The sequence below is a fragment of the Hemiscyllium ocellatum genome, chromosome 1 (genome assembly GCF_020745735.1).
Source record: "Hemiscyllium ocellatum isolate sHemOce1 chromosome 1, sHemOce1.pat.X.cur, whole genome shotgun sequence".
Classification (NCBI taxonomy): Eukaryota; Metazoa; Chordata; class Chondrichthyes; order Orectolobiformes; family Hemiscylliidae; genus Hemiscyllium; species Hemiscyllium ocellatum.
In genome coordinates, this window is record NC_083401.1 from 95,153,877 (window position 1) to 95,174,995 (window position 21,119).

The window sequence follows — 21,119 nt, forward strand, 5'->3', positions numbered from 1 at the left end:
TTATCTAGGCATCCCATGATACAATGCACTTTTATCATGTCCGTTTCAACCTTTGCTATTCCAAAGAAAGCAGCCCAGCCTATCCAATCCTTCTCATTGCTTAGATTCTCGAGCCCAGGCAGCATCCTCACAGTGACATCCTACCTATAACACAGTGGTCAGAACTGCAATTAGTGTTCCAGTTGTGGTCTTACCAGTATTATATACCATTCCAACATAGCCTCCTTATTCTTGTATTCTATACTTTGTCTAACAAACAAGTATTTTGTAAGCCTTCTTCACCATGTTATCTACTTGCCCTGTTACCCTCAAGAAACTGTGGCTGTGCATGTTAATGTCCCTCTGACCTTCAGTATTTTCTAGGATCCAATCATTCAAAGTGTACTTCCTTGTCTTGTTAGCCATTCCAAAATACATTACGCTTTACTGAGTTGAATTCCATTTGCCACAGTTCTGCCAACCTAAGCAGTCTGTTGATGCTGCATCCAGTCACAGAAACATACCTAAGTCATGCTCTGCATCCTGACTCTCAGTCAGTTTTGGATCCATCTTGTCACTTGTCTTGGATTGCATCAGCTTGTACTTTCTTGACCAGTCTGCCTTGAGGGATCTTATCAGAGCTTTGCTAAAGACTCTGTAGATAACATCAAGTGCATTACCCACATCAACAATCCTGGTCACTTCATCCAAAAATTTGATCAAAATTGTCACCCATAACAATCCTTTAAAAAAATCATGCTCACTATCCATGATTAATCAGTGCTCTTCAAGTACTAAACTGTTTTGTCCCTCATGATTCTTTCTATCACTTCCCCACCATGAGGTCAGACTGACTGGTCTGTATTTTCTTGGCTTATTCTTCTCCTACTTGTTTTAATAATGGGACATTGTTAACAGTCCTCCAGGACTGTGGCACTTTCCTTGCAGTCAGAGAGGAATTCAAAGTCACAATCAGGGTTTCTGATATCCCATTCCTTGCATCTCTCAACACATTGGGATAGGTCTTGTCTGGGCTTGTGGATTTGTTCACTTACAAGGCTGATGAACCTGCTCTATCCTCTCTCTCTATGTTAATTTCTTCTCATTTTCACACTCCTGCATCCTGATGTCTTTACCTGCCTCATTCTTTTCCATTATGAAGACCAATGGAAAGTACCCATTGTGGTCTATGCCGATGTCTTTGGGTTTCCAATATCTCAGGACCAGGACATGCCATCTGGGCCCTGAGCTCCCCAGATGTGCCTTAACTTAACAGAGTATGGACGCTTGTTTTAGTTTTATTTTATTGGTTTCAACAGATGGCACGGTGGTTCAGTGGTTAGCACTGCTGCCTCACAGCACTCGGGTCCCAGGTTTGATTCCAGCCTTGGACAATTGTCTGTGTGGAGTTTGCACATTCTCCCCGTGTCTGCGTGGGTTTCCTCTGGAGATTGGTTTCCTCCCTCAATCCAAAGATGTGCAGGTCAAGTGAATTGGCCATACTAAATTGCCCATAGTGTTAGGTGCATTAGTCAGGGGTAGATGGGTCTGGGTGGTTACTCTTCAGAGGGTTGGTGTAGACTGGTTGGGCCAAAAAGGCCTGTTTCCACACTGTAGAGAATCTAATCTAATATATTTTATTCATAAAATATATTTAGATGCATAAATCATCACAAGCATTCTGTACAGTCTTTGCATATCAAGAACAAGCAAACATTGGAGTTTAACTCTCCCGACAGTTCTACCAAACTCAAAGGCAATTTATTAATGCAACGTATTATTTACATATATTGATGCACCGAGGCTGGGCCTCTTGCATCATATTTGTATCATCGATAGTCACAGGTGAGGTGCCAGAAGACTGGAGGTTGGCAAACGTGGTGCCACTGTTTAAGAAGGGCAGTAAAGACAAACCAGGGAACTATAGACTGGTGAGCCTGACCTCGATGATGGGCAAGTCGTTGGAGGGAATCCTGAGGGAGAGGATGTGCATGTATTTGGAAAGGCAAGGACTTTGGAAAGGGAGAGCATAGGGCCCCTCAAAGATCAGCAAAGCAGCCTTTGTGTGGAGCCACAGAAAATGGGGGAAGATACTAAATGAATATTTTGCATCAGTATTTGCTGTGGAAAAAGATATGGACGATATAGACTGTAGGGAAATAGATGGTGACATCTTGCAAAATGTCCAGATTACAGAGGAGGAAGTGCTGGATGTCTTGAAACAATTAAAAGTGGATAAATTCCCTGGACCTGATCAGGTGTACCCAAGAACTCTGTGGGAAGCTAGAGAAGTGATTGCTGGGCCTCTTGCTGAGATATTTGTATCATCGATAGTCACAGGTGAGGTGCCGGAAGACTGGAGGTTGGTAAACATACTGCCACTGTTTAAGAAGGGCAGTAAAAACAAGCCAGGGAACTATAGACCAGTGATCCTGACCTCAGTGGTGGGCAAGTTGTTGTTGAAGGGAATCCTGAGGGACAGGATGTACATGTATTTGGAAAGGCAAGGACTGATTTGGGATAGTCCACATGGCTTTGTGCGTGGGAAATCATGCCTCACAAACTTGATTGAGGTTTTTGAAGAAGTAACAAAGAGGATTGATCAGGGCAGAGCAGTAGATGTGATCAATGTGGACTTCAGTAAGTCGTTCCACAAGGTTCCCCATGGGAGACTGATTAGCAAGGTTAGATCTCATGGAATACAAGGAGAACTAGCCATTTGGATACAGAACTGGCTCAAAGGTAGAAGACAGAGGGTGGTGGTGGGGGGTTGTTTTTCAGACTGGAGGCCTGTGACCAGTGGAGTGCCACAAGGATCGGTGCTGGGCCCTCTACTTTTTGATATTTACATAAATGATTTGGATGCGAGCATAAGAGGTATAGTTAGTAAGTTTGCAGATGACACCAAAATTGGAGGTGCAGTGGACAGCGAAGAAGGTTACCTCAGATTACAACAGGATCTGGACCAGATGGGCCAATGGGCTGAGAAGTGGCAGATGGAATTTAATTCAGATAAATGTGAGGTGCTGCATTTTGGGAAAGCAAATCTTAGCAGGACTTATACACTTAATGGTAAGTTCCTCGGGAGTGTTGCTGAACAAAGAGACCTTGGATTGCAGGTTCAAAGCTCCTTGAAAATGGAGTTGCAGGTGGATTGGATAGTGAAGAAGGCATTTGGTATGCTTTCCTTTATTGGTCAGAGTATTGAGTACAGGAGTTGGGAGGTCATGTTGCAGCTGTACAGGACATTGGTTAGGCCACTGTTGGAATATTGCGTGCAATTCTGGTCTCCTTCCTATGGGAACGATGTTGTGAAACTTGAAAGGGTTCAGAAAAGATTTACAAGAACGTTGCGAAGGTTGGAGGATTTGAGCTATAGAGAGAGGCTGAACAGGCTGGGGCTGTTTTCCCTGGAGCCTCGGAGACTGAGGGGTGACCTTATAGAGGTTTACAAAATTATGAGGGGAAGGGTTGGATAAATAGGCAAAATCTTTTCCCTGGGGTCAGGGAGTCCAGAACTAGAGGGCATTGCTTTAGGGTGAGAGGTGAAAGATATAAAAGAGACCTAAGGGACAACTTTTTCACGCAGAGGGTGGTGCGTGTATGCAATGAGCTGCCAGAGGAAGTGGTGGAGGCTGGTGCAATTGCAACATTTAAGAGGCATTTGGATGGGTATATGAATAGGAAGGGTTTGGAGGGATATGGGCCGGTGCTGGCAGGTGGGACTAGATTGGGTTGGGATATCTGGTCGGCATGGATGGGTTGGACCGAAGGGTCTGCTTCCATGCTGTACATCTCTATGACTCTATAACTGAATGGACCGCCAGTGTAATTTGGCAGAAAGAACTCAGACAGTGGTCTTTCCCTACTGTGCCTTGGTGATCACTGCCCATGCTTTAGTGCATCCCTCAGCACGTAGTCTTGGACCTTGGAATGTGCCTGTCTGCAACACTCTGTCAAGGTCAACTCTTTGCTGTGGAAGACCAACAAGTTTCGGGCAGACCAAATAGCATCTTCATCAAATTGATGCAGGTGCAGTCAAAGTTTATCTCTGTGTGCATCCCAAGGAACAGCCCATAGAGCACAGAGTCCTGCAATACGTAGCTGCTTGGGATGAACCTTTAGATTAGACTTACAGTGTGGAAACAGGCCCTTCGGCCCAACAAGTCCACACCGACCCGCCGAAGCGCAACCCACCCATACCCCTACATTTACCCCTTACCTAACACTATGGGCAATTTAGCTTGGCCAATTCACCTGACCCGCACATCTTTGTGACTGTGGGAGGAAACCGGAGCACCCGGAGGAAACCCACGCAGACACGGGGAGAACGTGCAAACTCCACACAGTCAGTCGCCTGAGTCGGGAATTGAACCCGGGTCTACAGGCGCTGTGAGGCAGCAGTGCTAACCACTGTGCCACCGTGCCGCCCACTAACCACTGTGCCACCGTGCCGCCCACCAAAAACCTTGACCAAAACCACTGCATCTTTCTCCAGACTTCCTTTGCAAAGGCACATTCCAGAAGGAGATATGTGACAGTCTCTAACCCCCTGCAGTGGCTTCACTGGCAGCGTGCAATGCACAGAGAGACCAGGTGTAAATGAAAGATTTCACAGGTAGTACCCTTCTCACCATCAGCCAAGTGATGTTTTGATGCTTGTTGGAAAGCTCTGGTGATGAGACATTCTGCCAAATGACTTTGACAGTCTGCTCAGGGAACAACCCGAAAGGATCTGATTGCCTTTCACAGTGTCCTCACATCATCCCCTCCTCTCAGTGATGCTGATTCCATTGAGATGAACAGAAACTTCTTCACCCAAAGAGTGTTGACACTGTGGATCTCTCTGCCGCAGAAAGTGATTGAGGCCAAAACATTGAGACTTTTCAAGAGGATTTAGATATAGTTTTTAGGGCTAAATGGATTAAAGGGGATAGGGAGCAAGTGGGCACAGGGTACTGAGTTGATCAGCCATGATCATATTGAATGGCAGAGGACCATTCAAAGGACCAAATTCCATGCTCTGGCTCCTATATTTTAGGTTTCCCTGTTTTAACTGTCATGGGATCTTGACCTCACCCACTCCTCTCTTACATTTATATTTTTCATACATCACTCTCTTTTCGCACTCTCTCTCTTGCTATATGTGTGTGTAATATATAAAACTCCTGTATATATTTCAATTTTCCAAAATAATTCAAAACTTATTGTTGATGAAGTTCAACTTTGACTGAGACCCAAGGGTGATGACCATTTGGCCACCCTTTCCACAATCTGTCACTTCTGCCTTCCACTGAAATCCCTGAAAGGAAATTGAATGATATGCATCACAGGCAGCGGACCACTTTCTCATTCCATCCCATTGGTTTATTTTGATAGGATTTCTGAATGTATTAAAAATTCTGCATTCTTTAAAAATTCTCTCTTTTAAATGGGTCCGCTTAAACTATTTTTGGAATTTTTATTTCAAATAACACTGGCGAGACCGTATTCATTGCTGATCCTTAGTTGGCCCGGGGACATTAAAAATAAACAGGGTTTTGTAAGATTGGACTCTTGTGGAGCACAAAGCAGTTAGAGATGGCGGGGTCCTTTCCCCAAAACACAGTAGTGAACATTTTGGATGTTTACGGCAAATTAAGAGTTTGCACTTTCTTTTGGTGCTAGATCAAATATTTCAATATTTATTGAATTCAAAAGACTGACTGTGTGGAGTTTGCACGTTCTCCCCGTGTCTGCGTGGGTTTCCTCCGGGTGCTCCGGTTTCCTCCCACAGTCCAAAGATGTGCGGGTCAGGTGAATTGGCCATGCTAAATTGCCCATAGTGTTAGGTAAGGGGTAAATGTAGGGGTATGGGTGGGTTGCGCTTCGGCGGGTCGGTGTGGACTTGTTGGGCTGAAGGGCCTGTTTCCACACTGTAAGTAATCTAATCTAAAAAAAAAACTTCATAAGCTCCTGTGGGGGAATTTGCAGTCAGACCGCTTGGGTTGCTTTTCCAGGACCGCACCCAGTAGCCTGCTGTATTCAGCATGTTGAATATTTATTCACAAACTCAAGTAATTTCTTCAAATGCGATTTTAATATTGATTTTGCAGTTCCTCCAAAGATTCATGAAAAAGCTGTGGCTACATATAATGACTTCTATAGCTATGGAAGCAGACAGACTCTGACTTGCACGGTCTATGGCATTCCTTCTCCGGACAGGATTATCTGGGAATGGCAACCAGTAGAGAACTGTAGCTTCCTCCACCAGTAAGTAACCAATAATACTATGTCATTAAAAATTAGATTCAGTTATTAAGGTTGAAAACATACATATTTGAAGACATAAATACCTGACTCTTGATTTATTGTGTGTTTCAAGACTGGTTGGTGGAAATCGCTGATTTTCCATGTATCAACTTCCACGGCCATTGCACACATTCTTTGTAAAATAAAAAAAAAATTCTAAAGTGAAGATTAAAGTGCGATACATATGTATCTTAAGCAATATAATAGGACAATAAATAAGGTATAGGTTCAGATGAAATAAAGTCTAATATTTTTTATTCACTCATGGGATGTGGGCATCGCTGACAGGCCAGCATTTATTGCCAATCCTGGTTGCCCTTGAGAAGGTGTTAGAGATCTGTCTTCTTCAACCATTATAGTCCATGTGCTGTAGATAGTCCCATAGGTATACTTACCAAGGAATTCCACGATCTTTGATCCAGAAACAGTGAAGGAATGGTGATCTATTTCCAAGTCAGGGTGGTGAGTGGCTTGGAGGGGAAAATTGAAGCTGGTGGCATTCCCATATATCTGCTGCCCTTGTCCTTCTCGATGGAAGTGGTCATGGGTTTGGAAGGTGCTGTCTAAGGATCTTTGGCGAATTTCTGCAGTGCATCTTGTAGATAATACACATAGTTGCTACCGAGTGTCGGTGGTGGAGGGAGTGAATGCTTGTGGATGTGGTGCTAATCAAGCTGGCTGCTTTGTCCTGAATGGTGTCAAATTGTTTTGAGTGTTGTTGGGGCTGCACTCATCCAGGCATGTGGGGAGAATTCCATCACACTCTTGACTTTGCCTTTTGGATGGTGCATAGGCTTTAGGGAGCTACTCCCGGCAGCATTCCTAGCCTCTGATGTGCTCCTGTAGTTACTGTGTTTAAATGGTGAGTCCAGCTGAGTTTCTGGTCAATGGTAATTCCCACAAGGTTTGGGGGATTCAGTAATGTTAACATATTGAATGTCAAGGGACAGTGCTTAGATTGTCTCTTATTGCCGATGATCATTGTATTTGTATAGTCCAAATGTTACTTGCCACTTGTCAGCCGAAGCCTGGATACTGTCCAGACCTTGCTGCATTTGAACAAAGACTCCTTCAGTGTCTGAGGAGTCACGAATGCTGCTGAACATTGTACGATCATCGACAAACATCCTTACAGCTGACCTTATTATGGAGGGAAGGTCATTGATAAAGCAGCTGAAGACAATTGGGCCGAGGAGACCACCCTGAGGAACTCCTGCAGAGATGTCCTGCAGCTGAGATGACTGACCTCCAACAACCACAACCATATTCTTATGTGTCAGGTATAACTCCAACCAGTGGAGAGTTTGCCCCTGAAACCCATGATTTCAGTCTCCTTAATGTCGTAGTCATTCAAATATATCCTTGTTGTCACCACACCTCTAGAATTCAGCTGTTTTGTCCATGTTTGAACCAAGGCTATAATGAGGTCAGGAGCTGAGTGGCCCTGGCAGAACCCAAACTGGGAGTCACTGAGCAGGTTATTGCTGAGCAGGTGCTGATTAATAGCACTGTTGATGACACCTTTCATCACTATGCTGCTGATTGAGAATAGACTGATGGCACGAAAGTTGGTCAGGTTGGATTTGTCCTGCTTTTTGTGTATAGGACATAATTTGTGGAATTTTCCACATTGTTAAATAGATGCCAGTGCTGTAACTGTACTGGAACAGGTAGGTGAGCAGCAAGTTCTGGAGTCCAACTCTTTAGTACTATTGCCAGAATATTGTCAGGACCCATAGCCTTTGCGGTATCCAGTGCCTCCAACTGTTTTGTGATATCATGTGGAGTGAATCTAAATGGCTTGGATCTGTAATGCTGGGGATCACAGGAGGAGACCAAGATGGATCACTCAATTGGAACTTCTGGTTGAAGATTGTTGTGAATGCTTCAGCCTTATCTTTTGCACTGATGTGCTGGGCTTGTCATTGAAGATGGGTATATTCGTGGCACCTCTTCCTCCAGTAAGTGTTTAATTGATCACCACCATTCATGACTGAATGTGTTAGAATTGCAAAGATCAGACCTTGCGGTCTCACCTTGCTCTTTCTACCACTTGCTGCTTATACTGTTTATCACACAGTATCCTGTTTGATAGCTTCACCAGGATGACACTACATTTTTAGGTATGCCTGATCCTGTTCCTTGCATGCCCTTCTGCAGTCTCCATTAAACCAGGGTTGATCTCCTGGCTTCTTGGTAATGGTTGAGTGGGGGATATGCCAGGCCATGAGGTTACAGATTGTGCTGGAGTATAACTCTACTGCTATTGATGACCTACAGCACCTCATAGATGCACAGTCTTGCAAGACCTGTTTAAAGTCTGTCCCATTTAGCACAGTAATAGTGACAGACGACACGGTGGAGATTATTCTCAATATGATGATGGGACTCCATCTCCACAAGGACTGTGCGGTGGTCACTCTGACTGATACTGTCATGGACAGATGCATCTGCAGCCAGCAGATTGGTCAGGATGATGTGAAGTATGTTTTTTCCTCTTGTTTGTTTTGAAAATCTGAGTGCCTAGTGCTGTAAGTCCTGTAGTACTTCATGAGACTTGACACAGTCTTGCAATAGCTACAGAGTTGTAAAAAGACTTATGCTCTGCAGCAAGTGACTTCCTAAAAGATCTGTTTCTATGTGCCTATACAAGATTCATTTATTCCAGAGGAAGTATATTGATTGATATTTACAATGAGTTATAACCTCTCACACTAGGACCCAAGAGGCTTCTCTTATCTTAGCTCAGCAGAAGGTCCGGTAGACTTCCTGCATGACAATCCTGGGCAATCTGCTTTCCTGTTGTTTGTTTGGCTACTAACTTCCACTTGCTCTTTCCTCTACCACCCCCATTGTTTTCCTTTTTCAATCACGGATGCAAGAATTTTATTGAGGACTGCAGAGGTTTCTCTGTCTCCTTATCTTCCTCAGAAGTTGAATTATCTCTGGCACCAAACTTCATTTATCAAAGCCATTCTTCCAAAAATAGGTATTTCCGTCTGTATGTATTGTAATTGGAAATCATTGAAGGAGTTTGAATAATATTTTGAAATTTATTTCTGTATATGTTATTTATATACATTTTTATATATATGTACATAGAGAAATAAATTACATATATATATTTTAAAGGTTAATTGATTTCAATGATTTTTGTTTTGATTTGGCAAGAGTGTGATAAGAAATGGTTTTTGTTTTCATTGAAATAATGAAACTTTGTGGGTGACCCAATAATGCTTTGCATTTAGATTAGAAGACTGCAGTGTTTGTTTTGTGAATGATTACGTTTATATATTTATACAAGAATGGTAATCTTCATTAATGTCATATTGAAGTCAACATTCTAGGTAGTTCAATATAAGACAGATATTTTCAAACACTTGCTCATTATATTAGCGAAAGTACACTTTTATTAACTTGTTCAACATGAAAAGCTTTCCTATTTTTCAAAGAACTTAGTTTAGTTGGATAACACCTTTTACATAGTGAGGTCAGAGTGAGTGCCAACAACTGTTCATCTGTTTGAATGAAGAGAGTATCATAGTTAATTCCAATCTTGACCACTTCTGACATTGACAGAGCTAACAAGAAGGCAATACTGATAATCCTGCAGGGATATTGCAGCTGGTTATAAACTAGCATTGCCTATATATCAGATCTGTTAAAAGTGCAGACTCAGGATAGAGATGAGGACTTCACTGATACACATACTCCATACCGAAAGTTTATTTTGATCACTGAGGAAAAAGGAGACCACACTCATTATTTGCTTGAACCACGTACATCTTTATTAATTTGGAGGCATGCTTTAATGACAATGCACTGATGCTGATTTATTTTTAACAGTTCTCAAAGAGAATTGAAAAACCCCTCTCATTTGCATGAAAATAAAAACTGGAGGAACGTTGCAGACAATGATGGCAGCAACAAGATCGAGAGGACAGAGCCTCGGACCATTTTTCTTGAAGGGAAGCACAAGGTGAATCAACCATTAACAAATATAGCTAAACAAACACACTCAATTTTAAATGCCATTAAGTTAATAAGTATATAAACTAAAAGGCAATGTTTCTTGAGACATTTATTCAGACTTAAAAACTGAATAGTGAAATTTGTGAGACTGTACTAATCTTCAGAATTTTATATTTGAATTAATTGCTTAAAAGTGTCTCTTTCTACATACACTCCTTTGGTCAGAATGAATACTGATATCTGAACTCTGTGCATTACTTATGTGGTCCTGCTTTCTGAATGTCCTTTCTAGGTGGTCAGCACCCTTGTGATTCAGGCAGCAAATGTCTGTGCTATGTACAGATGTCGGGCTTTTAACAAAGTGGGACGAGATGAGAGGGTTATCTTCTTTCATGTAACCAGTGAGTAAATGTTGCAACATCTTATTAAGAGAAAGCCTGAAGGGACTGCTCAGACTTGCACTTTGAGATTTGAGAACTAAATGATTACACACATATATATTGATATTCTGAACAGCTGTCATGGCTCCTGGAAAAGCAATTGTTTAAAAATTGAGGCAATCCTCATACACCAAGTAAGCTCAATGTTGCAAATAACTTTATAACAGACGACTCAAATCGTGAATGGATTATTTATGTGCAGTCAAGCTCACACTAACAAAGGCAAATAGTAAAAAAAGCAGATTTTATGGAACAGCTGTCCTGACCTGACTGTTTCAGTCATTGTAGGCAGTGATCTTCTCACATTTTTATCTGCTCCAGTTAATAGATGGAAGATCACATAGGTTCCACTGATCACTGTATCTGAAAATCTGCATTGGAGTGCTAATCCCTAAAATTGACTTTAAAGCTTTAAGAAAATGCTAAAAGATCAACATTTCCAATCTTGAAAGATTTTGAAAACTCTGAGGTGTAAGTGGCTGCCAGTCGTATGAAGTGGTCTTGATACAAGATGGAAACTATTTTCTCGTTATCAACTTAAAAATAAGCTTGTTTTGTGCTTTGTACCTAATGGAGAATACATAACTCAAGTTACTGTTTTAAAAATATATTAACTCTTTCAAAAAAAAATGTATTTGCTAAAAATAGACTTGTGGAGCACTTGATCTTACCTCCCTCTTGTTACTGTTATGTAAAGTTATATATGCAATGGCAATTGAAGGAAATCTATCACTTCTCCAATTATAGTCTGGGACATAGGAATAGTTTGCAGGTGAGCAGAAATTTATAGCTATAATCTACTCATCCACTTACACTGAAAACAGTGGCCAGGAAATTGGAATTGCATTTCAAATTAGAATGTAATCCAGATGCAGTGCACATGCCTAATGAGACTTGTGTCAGGATTACAGTATATTGGCCTGTTGGCCTCATTAGATCAGCATAGACAAACTGCAGGCATTATTCACATTACCAGAGACCGCTTGATGAAAGTATTGATTGTCCTTAATTATTAGCAATGTGGAACTCCTGTTGATCCAGTGAAACATCACATCCTATGATAGTACCATGATCCTCTTAAGTAACTTGAAATTTAAAGTCTGATGTCTTCAAAGTAGCTAGATACTCTTTTAAATTTATTTTGTAACCTGTGATTAAGTTCAAGTGTTAGTCACTTCTTACAAAATTCTGACTAACAAATTAATTATTTTTGAGTCTCAGTGTGTGGACTGTTTGGGAAATTTTATTTCCTGCATAGAAAACAATTTCATGTGACCTTATTAAACCACGGAAATCGCTTCTTGCTGAAGAGGCAATGGCATTTTATTAAAGTTTGTTTTAATCTGATAAATTATCATTCTTGTTTTAGCAGACAAATATATGGTCAAGTCTGTTTATACACCACTGATTAGATTAGTAGACAATATGTTTATGACTCTTGTATTTATAAAATGTTGAGAAACAATGGTTACAACTGAATACAAATAGTGAGAAGCAGGTTTCATTTTGCTAATTTTCTTAAGAAATATCGAACAATAATTAAGAAGATCAAATATGAGTGCCTTTTATTATTTGAAGACCCAGGTGTAAAATATGTTTCATTCCTTGGCTATGGTTTTGTATATTTACTACTCCGCCAGCTGTAATATTTGGCTAGACTAACCAAGCCGAACAAAAGCTTTTCAAATTAAACCTTTTTAACACTGGGCACTTCATTTGATCAAAACAAATTACATGAATGACTGATTCTAAATAAGGGAAATTTTTTTTATAATTCAGATGCAAATTTGTTTAATAGTTCAACATTAATATACATTTTAAGTGCCTTATGCTTATCAACATTAACTGCCTTTTAAAAGACAAACTATTAGTGCTTTCCTCAGAAAAAGATAAGATTATTACCAGAACTCGAAGAGCCTTTGCAAATTTTGGTACCTTTAACATTATTTTGGTAGGCATTGTATAGCTGCTTCATAGAAAACAAACAATTGATTAGACTATAATATTGATTTTTCAGAGGGACTTGAAATTAATTTGCTGCCTACTGATCGCCCCATTGAAAAGGATAATGTAACTCTTCAGTGCAAAGCAGACAAATTTACATATGAGAACCTAAAATGGTACAAGGTCCATTCTAAAATTCTCCAAAGCTGCCGTGGCAACCTTGCCATCCTCCCATGTGAAGATCTCCAACGTGATGCACAACCAATGACCTGGAGGATGGTTTCTGATCACAAGACTGAAAATATTACCATTGAACTGAGCTTTGGCAATGTATCCCTTCATGATCAAGGAGTCTATCTTTGTGAAGCCCAGAATAAAAAGACTGGTGAAAAGCACTGTATAATGAAGACTGTTTCTGTCGAAGGTGAGAAAACATGGATCCACATTGTGCTACTACTTTTTGGTGAATATTTCTGCTTATGAGAGTAATAAATACTGGCAGTGTCAGCTTTTCCATTTAATAGTAAATGGTAATATTGGGCAGAAACAAATTTCAGGTGTTGTGTAAGAAAGCGGTGATCTGCCCCATTTTGATTTTCAATTCTATTCATACAGTGCAATCAATTCACGGTTCTAAAAATGTTTGACAAGCCAGAAAGATACTGACTAAGTAAAGTTTCTGTTGATCTTCATTGCAGCTCAACAGATTCCGTTGGTGCTTCAGAATCTAACAGACCAAACGGTGAATATGAGTTCGTCCATAGAGATGAAATGTGATGTGGTCGGGGCACCGAGCCCACATATTATATGGTACAAAAATAACAAGCAGCTTCTGGAAATATCAGGTAGAGAGATTAAAATTACCCTGAATAAAACCTATATTGAAGCATACCTAAGTAACAGTGCCAACATTCAGGTTTATTTAACTCATCTTATAAAGCACCATGGCAATTTTTGGGAGTAATTTTGATTTTGGATTATGGTGTTAAAGCAGATGAAACTGTACCAGCTCTGTTATCCATTTTTTCCTGGTTTTCATTTCCATTTATTGAGGTATGTAGCATCCATTTAAAATTATATCCAAAGTCAAAATTACCCCAATACTGTCTAGATTACTTAGGAACAGAAGTAGGCTATTCAGCCCCTCAAGCCTGTTCCACTTTCCTTTCATCAGTGCCTTTAAGGAATATCCGATTAATTCACATTCTTCCTAACATAAAAAAACTCAAAATGCCTGTTTTAATCAGCCTTTGGTTCCCAGTAAGCAAAAGTGCATAATATAGGTAAGGGAGGAACTCAGCACTGCCAATGCTCCTGCAATCAAATAGCAAGCTCACTATCAGAGCAGACAAGAATATTTATTCCATTGGTATTACTGGATGATGGGTATCCTTGTGCAGATGTACTGAATATTATGCTCAGAAGTGAAGGGGAGGGAAGAAGAGAATAAAAAAGTAAAACTGGTGCAGATTTAATGTAATAAATATTACTTATTGCTTCACAGTATACAAAGAAGCCAATTCAATTTATAGGTGTTTTAAAATATTATACAAGAAAAATGAACATTATATCAAAACGATGTTTGGCACTATTACTTTTTAAAATCACCTTATTATTCATTGTTCCTTTTCATTTTTGTTTGTGTAATGTATTGCAATATTGCGACTGCCACAGGAAATGGTGATCCATTGATCTAACATGGTGTGTCTGTCTGTGTCCTGCCAGGCATTGTTCTAAATGAGCTGAACAGGACCTTGACCATCCAGAGATTAAAGAAGGAAGATGAAGGAAGATACAAGTGCGAGGCTTGTAACATACAGGGCTGTGCGGAGACTTCTGCCCTGATTGCTGTGAAAGGTTGGGAAGCCAAGACAAAACCAAAATGATTTTCATTCTGAATAACAATTGGGTAGTTTTAAAATGAAATGTGATAGTTGTGGTCAGTAAAGAGAAAGTATTCTTATTGTTTGCTCATGATATAAGGTTATTATGGCACAAGTTGTTTTGTAATCATTTTATAATTATTTACTGACAAATATAGTCGTGTACTCCAAATAATAAATATAGATGGATTTGCATTTTGTTTGCTAGCACAGAACAATTCTTTCTATTAACTATCAAATGCTGGGCTGTACTTATTGTTGTTGTGTAGAAATAAAGGGTATTTTTACATTAACTAATTAATAAAACCGTTTCTTAAAATAATAAAACCTTTATATCTAAATCTTGGTCCTTATTCTTCATACCATAATCTTACTAATGTACAAATCTGTTAATGTTAATATCTACACAACAAGGAGGAGACATTATTTTAGTTGTAGATATTTTTAATAAACTCGTTTCGAGATGTTATAACATACCTTTGGAATAGGTAGGACTTGAACCCATGAAGTAACACTATTTCATTTATGTTTTATACGGAAAACAACAATTATGCATATTTACCAACTAAATTGTATAATTGTGTTCATTGATAACTTAAATTCTGACAATAAATAAGTTAACTGGTGACAGCATGGAGTTAAAAGTGTTGACTGAATCCAGTGGTGAATTGAAGCTAAATAATTGCCCCCTAAATTTTCTACCTTAGTCTGATTATTTTAATTATTGACTATGTGTGAAGAACATACTGAGTTCATTTGTGTCAGGATGTTTACAAAAATTATTGCAATCTTGAATGAAAGCAGAAATTGCTGGAAATATGCATCAAGTCTTTCATCACCAAGATAGAAAATGTAAGAATTATAAATTGGGTAAAGATCCATTCTGATGAAATGTTAACTAGTCTTTTCATTTTTCAAATGGTGATAGACTTGCTATGCTATTCTAGCATTTCCTGTTTTTATTATAATTCAGTGAGTTGCTCATTTATATTAATTAGTTTATCAATCTATACTGTGAATTATGTTTAGTACTTATCGGTGATGATTTACATTGATTTGAAGTGCTCTAAAGCTCCAACTGGAGGAGCAAGGGGAGATGTCGGGCTACTCATCCAATCATTTTTTTTAAGAACTTAACCAGCCCAGTTTTTGCCACTGGGTCCATCCTACTCTTGTTGCTATTGTATCCATGGCCGTGGAAATCCTGGTAGCTATAGTTGCATGATCTGGTGCTGGCATGGAGGTATCAAGTATTTCCTTTTTCCTGTATCTTTCCTGTGCCCATTGATGGCACTTCCTATCCACACCCCCACACTCATAAATCACACTTTCTCCTTTACCCTTGCCTGATCTCTCAAAAGTGGGCAAGCAAGCCAGATCCTAGCTAAATCCCCCTTTTTATCTTGGTGTTCACTTCCAGCAATGTTATCTGTTGGGCCTGTCTGACATGAGCACTGCTTCTGTTATTATCATTCATAGAGATATACGGCATGGAAACAGACCCTTCGGTCCAACTTGTCCATGCTGACCAGATATCCCAACCCAATCTAGTCCCACCTGCCAGCATCTGGCCCATATCCCTTCAAACCCTTCCTACTCATATACCCATGTAGATGCCTTTTAAATGCTGCAATCACACTAGCCTCCACCACTTCCTCTGGCAGCTCATTTCATACACATACCACCCTCTGCGTGAAAAAGTTGCTCCTAGGTCTCTTGTATATCTAGTACTGGACTTCAGTTCCTGACAGGTGAAAATCCCTCCTCCAATCTATTAATGCCCCATGACCCGGTTCCTCCAAGACATTTTAGCCAGTGAGGGGTACTCGGATCAGAGTGCCATAAAAGCAGCCCAGTGGTTGGACTCTGGCCTCTTGTGTCACCCTACTATCTGAATGTGAGCATTTTGCACCAGTTTTCACCACTGGAAGACACCAGCAGCTTACCAGAATTTTAAGAATCAGGGGACATGTACATGTAATGGACATTACTGAGGAGAAGGAAGCTGAAAGGTCTCAAAAGTGGATAAATCACCCAGCCTAGATTAACTATACCCCAGAGTTCTGAAGGAGGTAGTTGAGGAGATTGTGGAAGCATTGTTGGTGTCCTGTCAGGAATCACTAGAGTTAGGGTAGTCCCAGAGGACTAGAAAATGGCTAAAGTCACACCCCTGTTTAAGAAGAAAGGGAGACAGAAGATAGGAAACTATAGCCTGGTTAGCCTGATCTCAGTTAGAGTCATAGAGTAATAGAGATGGACAGCATGGGAACAGATACTTCGGTCCAATGCATCCACGTCGACCAGATATCCCAAATGAATCTAGTTCCATTTGCCAGCACTTGGCCCATATCTCTCTAAACCCTTCCTATTCATATACCCATCCTCCTGCCTTTTAAATGTTGTAATTGTCCACGCCTCCACTTCTGGTAGCTCATTCCATACACACATTAACCTCTGTGTGAAAAAGTTGTCCCTTAGGTCCCTTTCAAATGTTTCCCCTCTCACCCTATGCCCTCTAGCTCTGAACTCCTGCATCCCAGGGAAAAGATCTTGTCTATTTACCCTATCCATGCCCCTCATGATTTTATAAACCTCTGCAAGGTCACCCCTCAGCCTCTGATGCTCAGGGAAAACAGCCCCAGTTTATTCAGCCTTTCCCTATAGCTCAAACCTTCCAATCCTGGCAACATCCTTGTATTATTTTCTGAAACCTTTCAAGTTTCATAACATCCTTCCTATAGGAGGGAGACCAGAATTGTACACTGTTTTCCAGAAGTGGCCTAACCAATGTCCTGTGCAGGCACAACATGCCCTCCCAACTCCTATACCCCCAATGCTCTGACCAATATTGGAAAGCATACAAATGTTGCCTCCACTATCCTATCTATCTGCAACTCCACTTTCAAGGAATTATGAACCTGCACTCCAGGTTATTGGTAGGAATTCTGAGTCCATTATTAAGTGGAGTTCCACAGGGGCTAGTGTTGGAACCACAACTATTCACGTTATACATTGACAACCTGGACAAGGGAACTGAGGGCAGTGTTGCTAAGTTTCGCAAGTGACACAAAGATAGGTGGAGGGACAAGTAATGTTGAGAAAGAAGGGTCAGTACAGAAGGACTTGGACAGGCTAGAAGAGTGGGCAAAGAAGTGGCTGATGCACTACTTTGTGGGAAAGAGTGACGTTATGCACTTTGGTAGGAATAATAGAATCATAGAATTCTTACAGTGTGGAAGCAAGCCATTCTGCCCATCGAGCCCACACTGACCCTCCAAAGATTATCCCATGCAGACCCATCCTTTACCCTATTTCTATAAACCTGCATTTCCCATGGCTAATACAACTAGCCTGTTATCCCTTGACATTATGGGCAATTTAGCATGGCCATTCTACCTAACCTACACATCATTGTTGTAGACTATTTTCTAAATGGGGAAAGGGTATCGGAAATCTAAAGCACAAATGGACTTGGGAGTCCTAGTTTGGGATTCTCTTAAGTTTCATTTGGCAGTTAGGAAGGCAAATGCAAAGTTAGCATTCATTTTCAGAGGGCTATAATACAGAAGCAACAATCCATTGCCAAGGCTGTGTAAAGCTGTGGTCTGACTGCATTTGGAATATTGTGAGCAGTTTTGGGCCCCATATCTGGGGAAGCATGAGGAGGTCCAGAGGATGTTTACAAGAATGATCTGTGTCTGTACCCAATGGAGTGTAGAAGGATTGGGGGGGGGGGGGGGGGGGGGGGGAAGGTGGATTCTGATTGAAACTTACAGAATATTCAGAGGTGTGGATAGGGTAGATGTGGTGAAGATGTTTCTGCTGCTAGTAGAAGAGGCTAGGACCTGAGGGTACACAGTGAAGGGATGACCTTTTAGAACTTAGATGAGGAGGAATTTCTTTCAAGGATGGTTAATCTGTGGAAGCTATTAGTGCAGAAGGCTATTGAGGCCAAGGATTTGAGTATATTTAGGACCGAGATAGTTTGGCTCTTGATTGGTGAGGGGATCAAAGGTAACTGTGAGAAGAAAGGAGAATGGGATTGAGAAACATATCAGCCATGATGAAATGATGGAGCAAACGTAATGGGCTGAATGGCCTAATTCTACTCCCGTTTCATATGGTCATATGGATATGGATAGTTTCCACTTGTATCTACAGGAGTCTACAAAGCCTTGCTCATTTCTGGATAGAAACAACATGTAAAGATATTATGTCTAACTCGACTCAACAAAATAGTTGGTTCATTTATTAGGGCATCATCATCATTTACAGCCAACCTGCCTGAATAAAGTTTAAACAAAGCTTGGCACTGCATTGTCAGTGATCATTAATTAGGTACACTGTCTGTGGTAATACCTCTTCAAGGTTAGAGTCTACTTACTAACCAATCAGCAGTCTCCTCGTGTATAGTATATCTTGTTTTCCGTAAACTTTGTTATTCTTACAAAATTTCCTGATGAGCACAAGGTGAAAAGATTTGACAAACCTTATCTTTATTTCAGCAATACATAGGCATTGCTCTTTTTTGTTGTACAGAGTAGGATATGTATTTCTGAAATCATGTGAATACTGAGGTATATTGTGAAATTTAGTTTCTAACTTAATGTAAATTGTATATTAAAAACTCATCTTGCTCACTCTTTTTTCCAACTGTTTTGGTATCGATGTAAAGCTTGATCTGTGCATGTATCTAGTGCTTTATAAATTCCTGTCTATGATAACATGTAGCTCCACAAAACTGAAAGGATTTTTTTCTTCTATTTTAGGATTTGAAGATAAGGCAAACCTTGAATTGATCATCCTCGTTGGCACTGGTGTGATTGCCTTGTTCTTTTGGTTGCTTCTAATAATCATCTTGCGAACAGTAAAACGGGTAATAAAACATTTCGCTATTGTCCCATGGGAACATACATTGACTGACAAATGAAAACTGACTGTAGCCTTTTTATGTGAATCCTTCCTTTGTGTTTAAAACAACACGTGCATTTTTTTTCTTCCTTTCCTTAATGCAGCTGCATGATTCAATGAAGGATTGACTAATGTGTGTTAATTAGAATTTCTATTCATGAGCGAGAAAAAGCCTCGTACCTCAATGCAGCATGCTTAGGATGGCCCCTGTGTGTTACAATGAAATGTGAAGTAATTGCAAGTTAGGCATGCATGTTCAATTCAGCTGGTGTGCTGGATGCTTTTGTTTGTTTGGCAACATTTAATTCTGGATCATTGACTGCTCTGTGTCCTTTCTCAACAGTCACTAAAGTGAGCATAACCATTCTGTGAACACAGGGCTGGCAGTTAAAGTAACTTGACTTGTCACTCTTTTCCAGCCCAGTGATGCAGAACTGAAGGCTGGCTACTTGTCAATCATCATGGACCCAGATGAAATGTCTATGGATGAACAGTGTAAAAGACTGTCATATGATGCCAGTAAATGGGAGTTTCCCAGGGATAGACTTAAATTAGGTGAGATTCTACACTCCAATCCTTATGAAGGCCATATGTATTCCTTCACCTGCACAGACAATCTCTCAATCGACCATACATTTATACAATTGTTACATTTGATGGTACTGAAAAATTTTTTGTTCTGTGTTAGTAAGTCTACATCCTTTTGTCTGCAAGTTTTGTGAAGGATTTTACCATCCTTGACTGAGAGTTATAGATCAGAAGATTATAATAAAGCCAGTTATTATTATGCTGTGCATGTTTACTTGTTTCTCCCTCTGAAAATTTGATAAATAAGACTGCAGTCAACAAAACCTATGAAAATCTGTTCTTTACAGAAGAACATGTCCCTGCAGTAGTCATAGCCATAGATATTTACAGTGCAGAAAAAAAGCCATTTGGCTTGCATAGAAAATATATTACATTTTTGTAAATAAGTTTTGACAGTAACATTGACCTGTTCCTTGGTAAGCCTCAGCTTCATTACTAACACCAGAGCTATTGAGTTTTCTTCGGTAAAACCTTTTCCCTTGAATGTGCATACTATTGTCTAAAAAGGCCCCAATTTGTATTCCCCATCGTGTGGGATTTGCCAAGAATTTTCAAAGCAGCTGATTTATTAGTTCATATAATTCTCATGATTGAAAGGTCCTTTTATTTCTTTAATCAGGCAAACCTTTGGGTTGTGGAGCTTTTGGCAAAGTGGTTGAAGCAGCTGCATTTAATATTGAAAAAGCCTCTACTTGCAGAACTGTTGCTGTCAAGATGTTGAAAGGTAAATGAAAGCTGGAAAGATTTGGTTTAAAATTGTCAGTCTACATTTGCTCAACTTCTGAAGGCAGTTTTTTCCAAGCCAAGTACAATCAATTTATTTATTATATTTCTCATAATTTGAAAGATGGCAGGTGAGAATGTAAAATAAAGTGGCATGCCACCACCCACTGGTGTGCCATCTGCCTATCTGGCCTTGCTGCCCAATATGAGATTGGGAGGTATCAGAAGGGTCACACACTTGGAGCTGATTGAGGCCCTTATGCTGGTGTTTAATGCTGCCCACATTCAGATTTGAAGGGCAGTGGGAGAAGCCTGTGTCCAGTCTGTAGCATGTCAGGTTTAACCCTGTAGCCTTTACTCTTTCTTGAGCTCCTCATTCCTAAGTCCC

At 40.2% G+C, this 21,119-nt stretch overlaps 1 protein-coding gene across 1 annotated transcript in view; it reads left to right on the forward strand.

Moving 5' to 3' along the window:
- Positions 1-21,119, forward strand: part of kdr (kinase insert domain receptor (a type III receptor tyrosine kinase)) — a 74,117-nt gene that overhangs the window by 25,028 nt on the left and 27,970 nt on the right. The window contains exons 10-18 of the mRNA XM_060824141.1: positions 6,075-6,231; positions 10,117-10,249; positions 10,535-10,643; positions 12,700-13,050; positions 13,325-13,471; positions 14,352-14,483; positions 19,279-19,385; positions 19,840-19,975; positions 20,628-20,732. Coding sequence (XP_060680124.1) covers positions 6,075-6,231; positions 10,117-10,249; positions 10,535-10,643; positions 12,700-13,050; positions 13,325-13,471; positions 14,352-14,483; positions 19,279-19,385; positions 19,840-19,975; positions 20,628-20,732 — 1,377 coding nt within the window. The remainder of the gene's footprint in view (positions 1-6,074; positions 6,232-10,116; positions 10,250-10,534; positions 10,644-12,699; positions 13,051-13,324; positions 13,472-14,351; positions 14,484-19,278; positions 19,386-19,839; positions 19,976-20,627; positions 20,733-21,119) is intronic.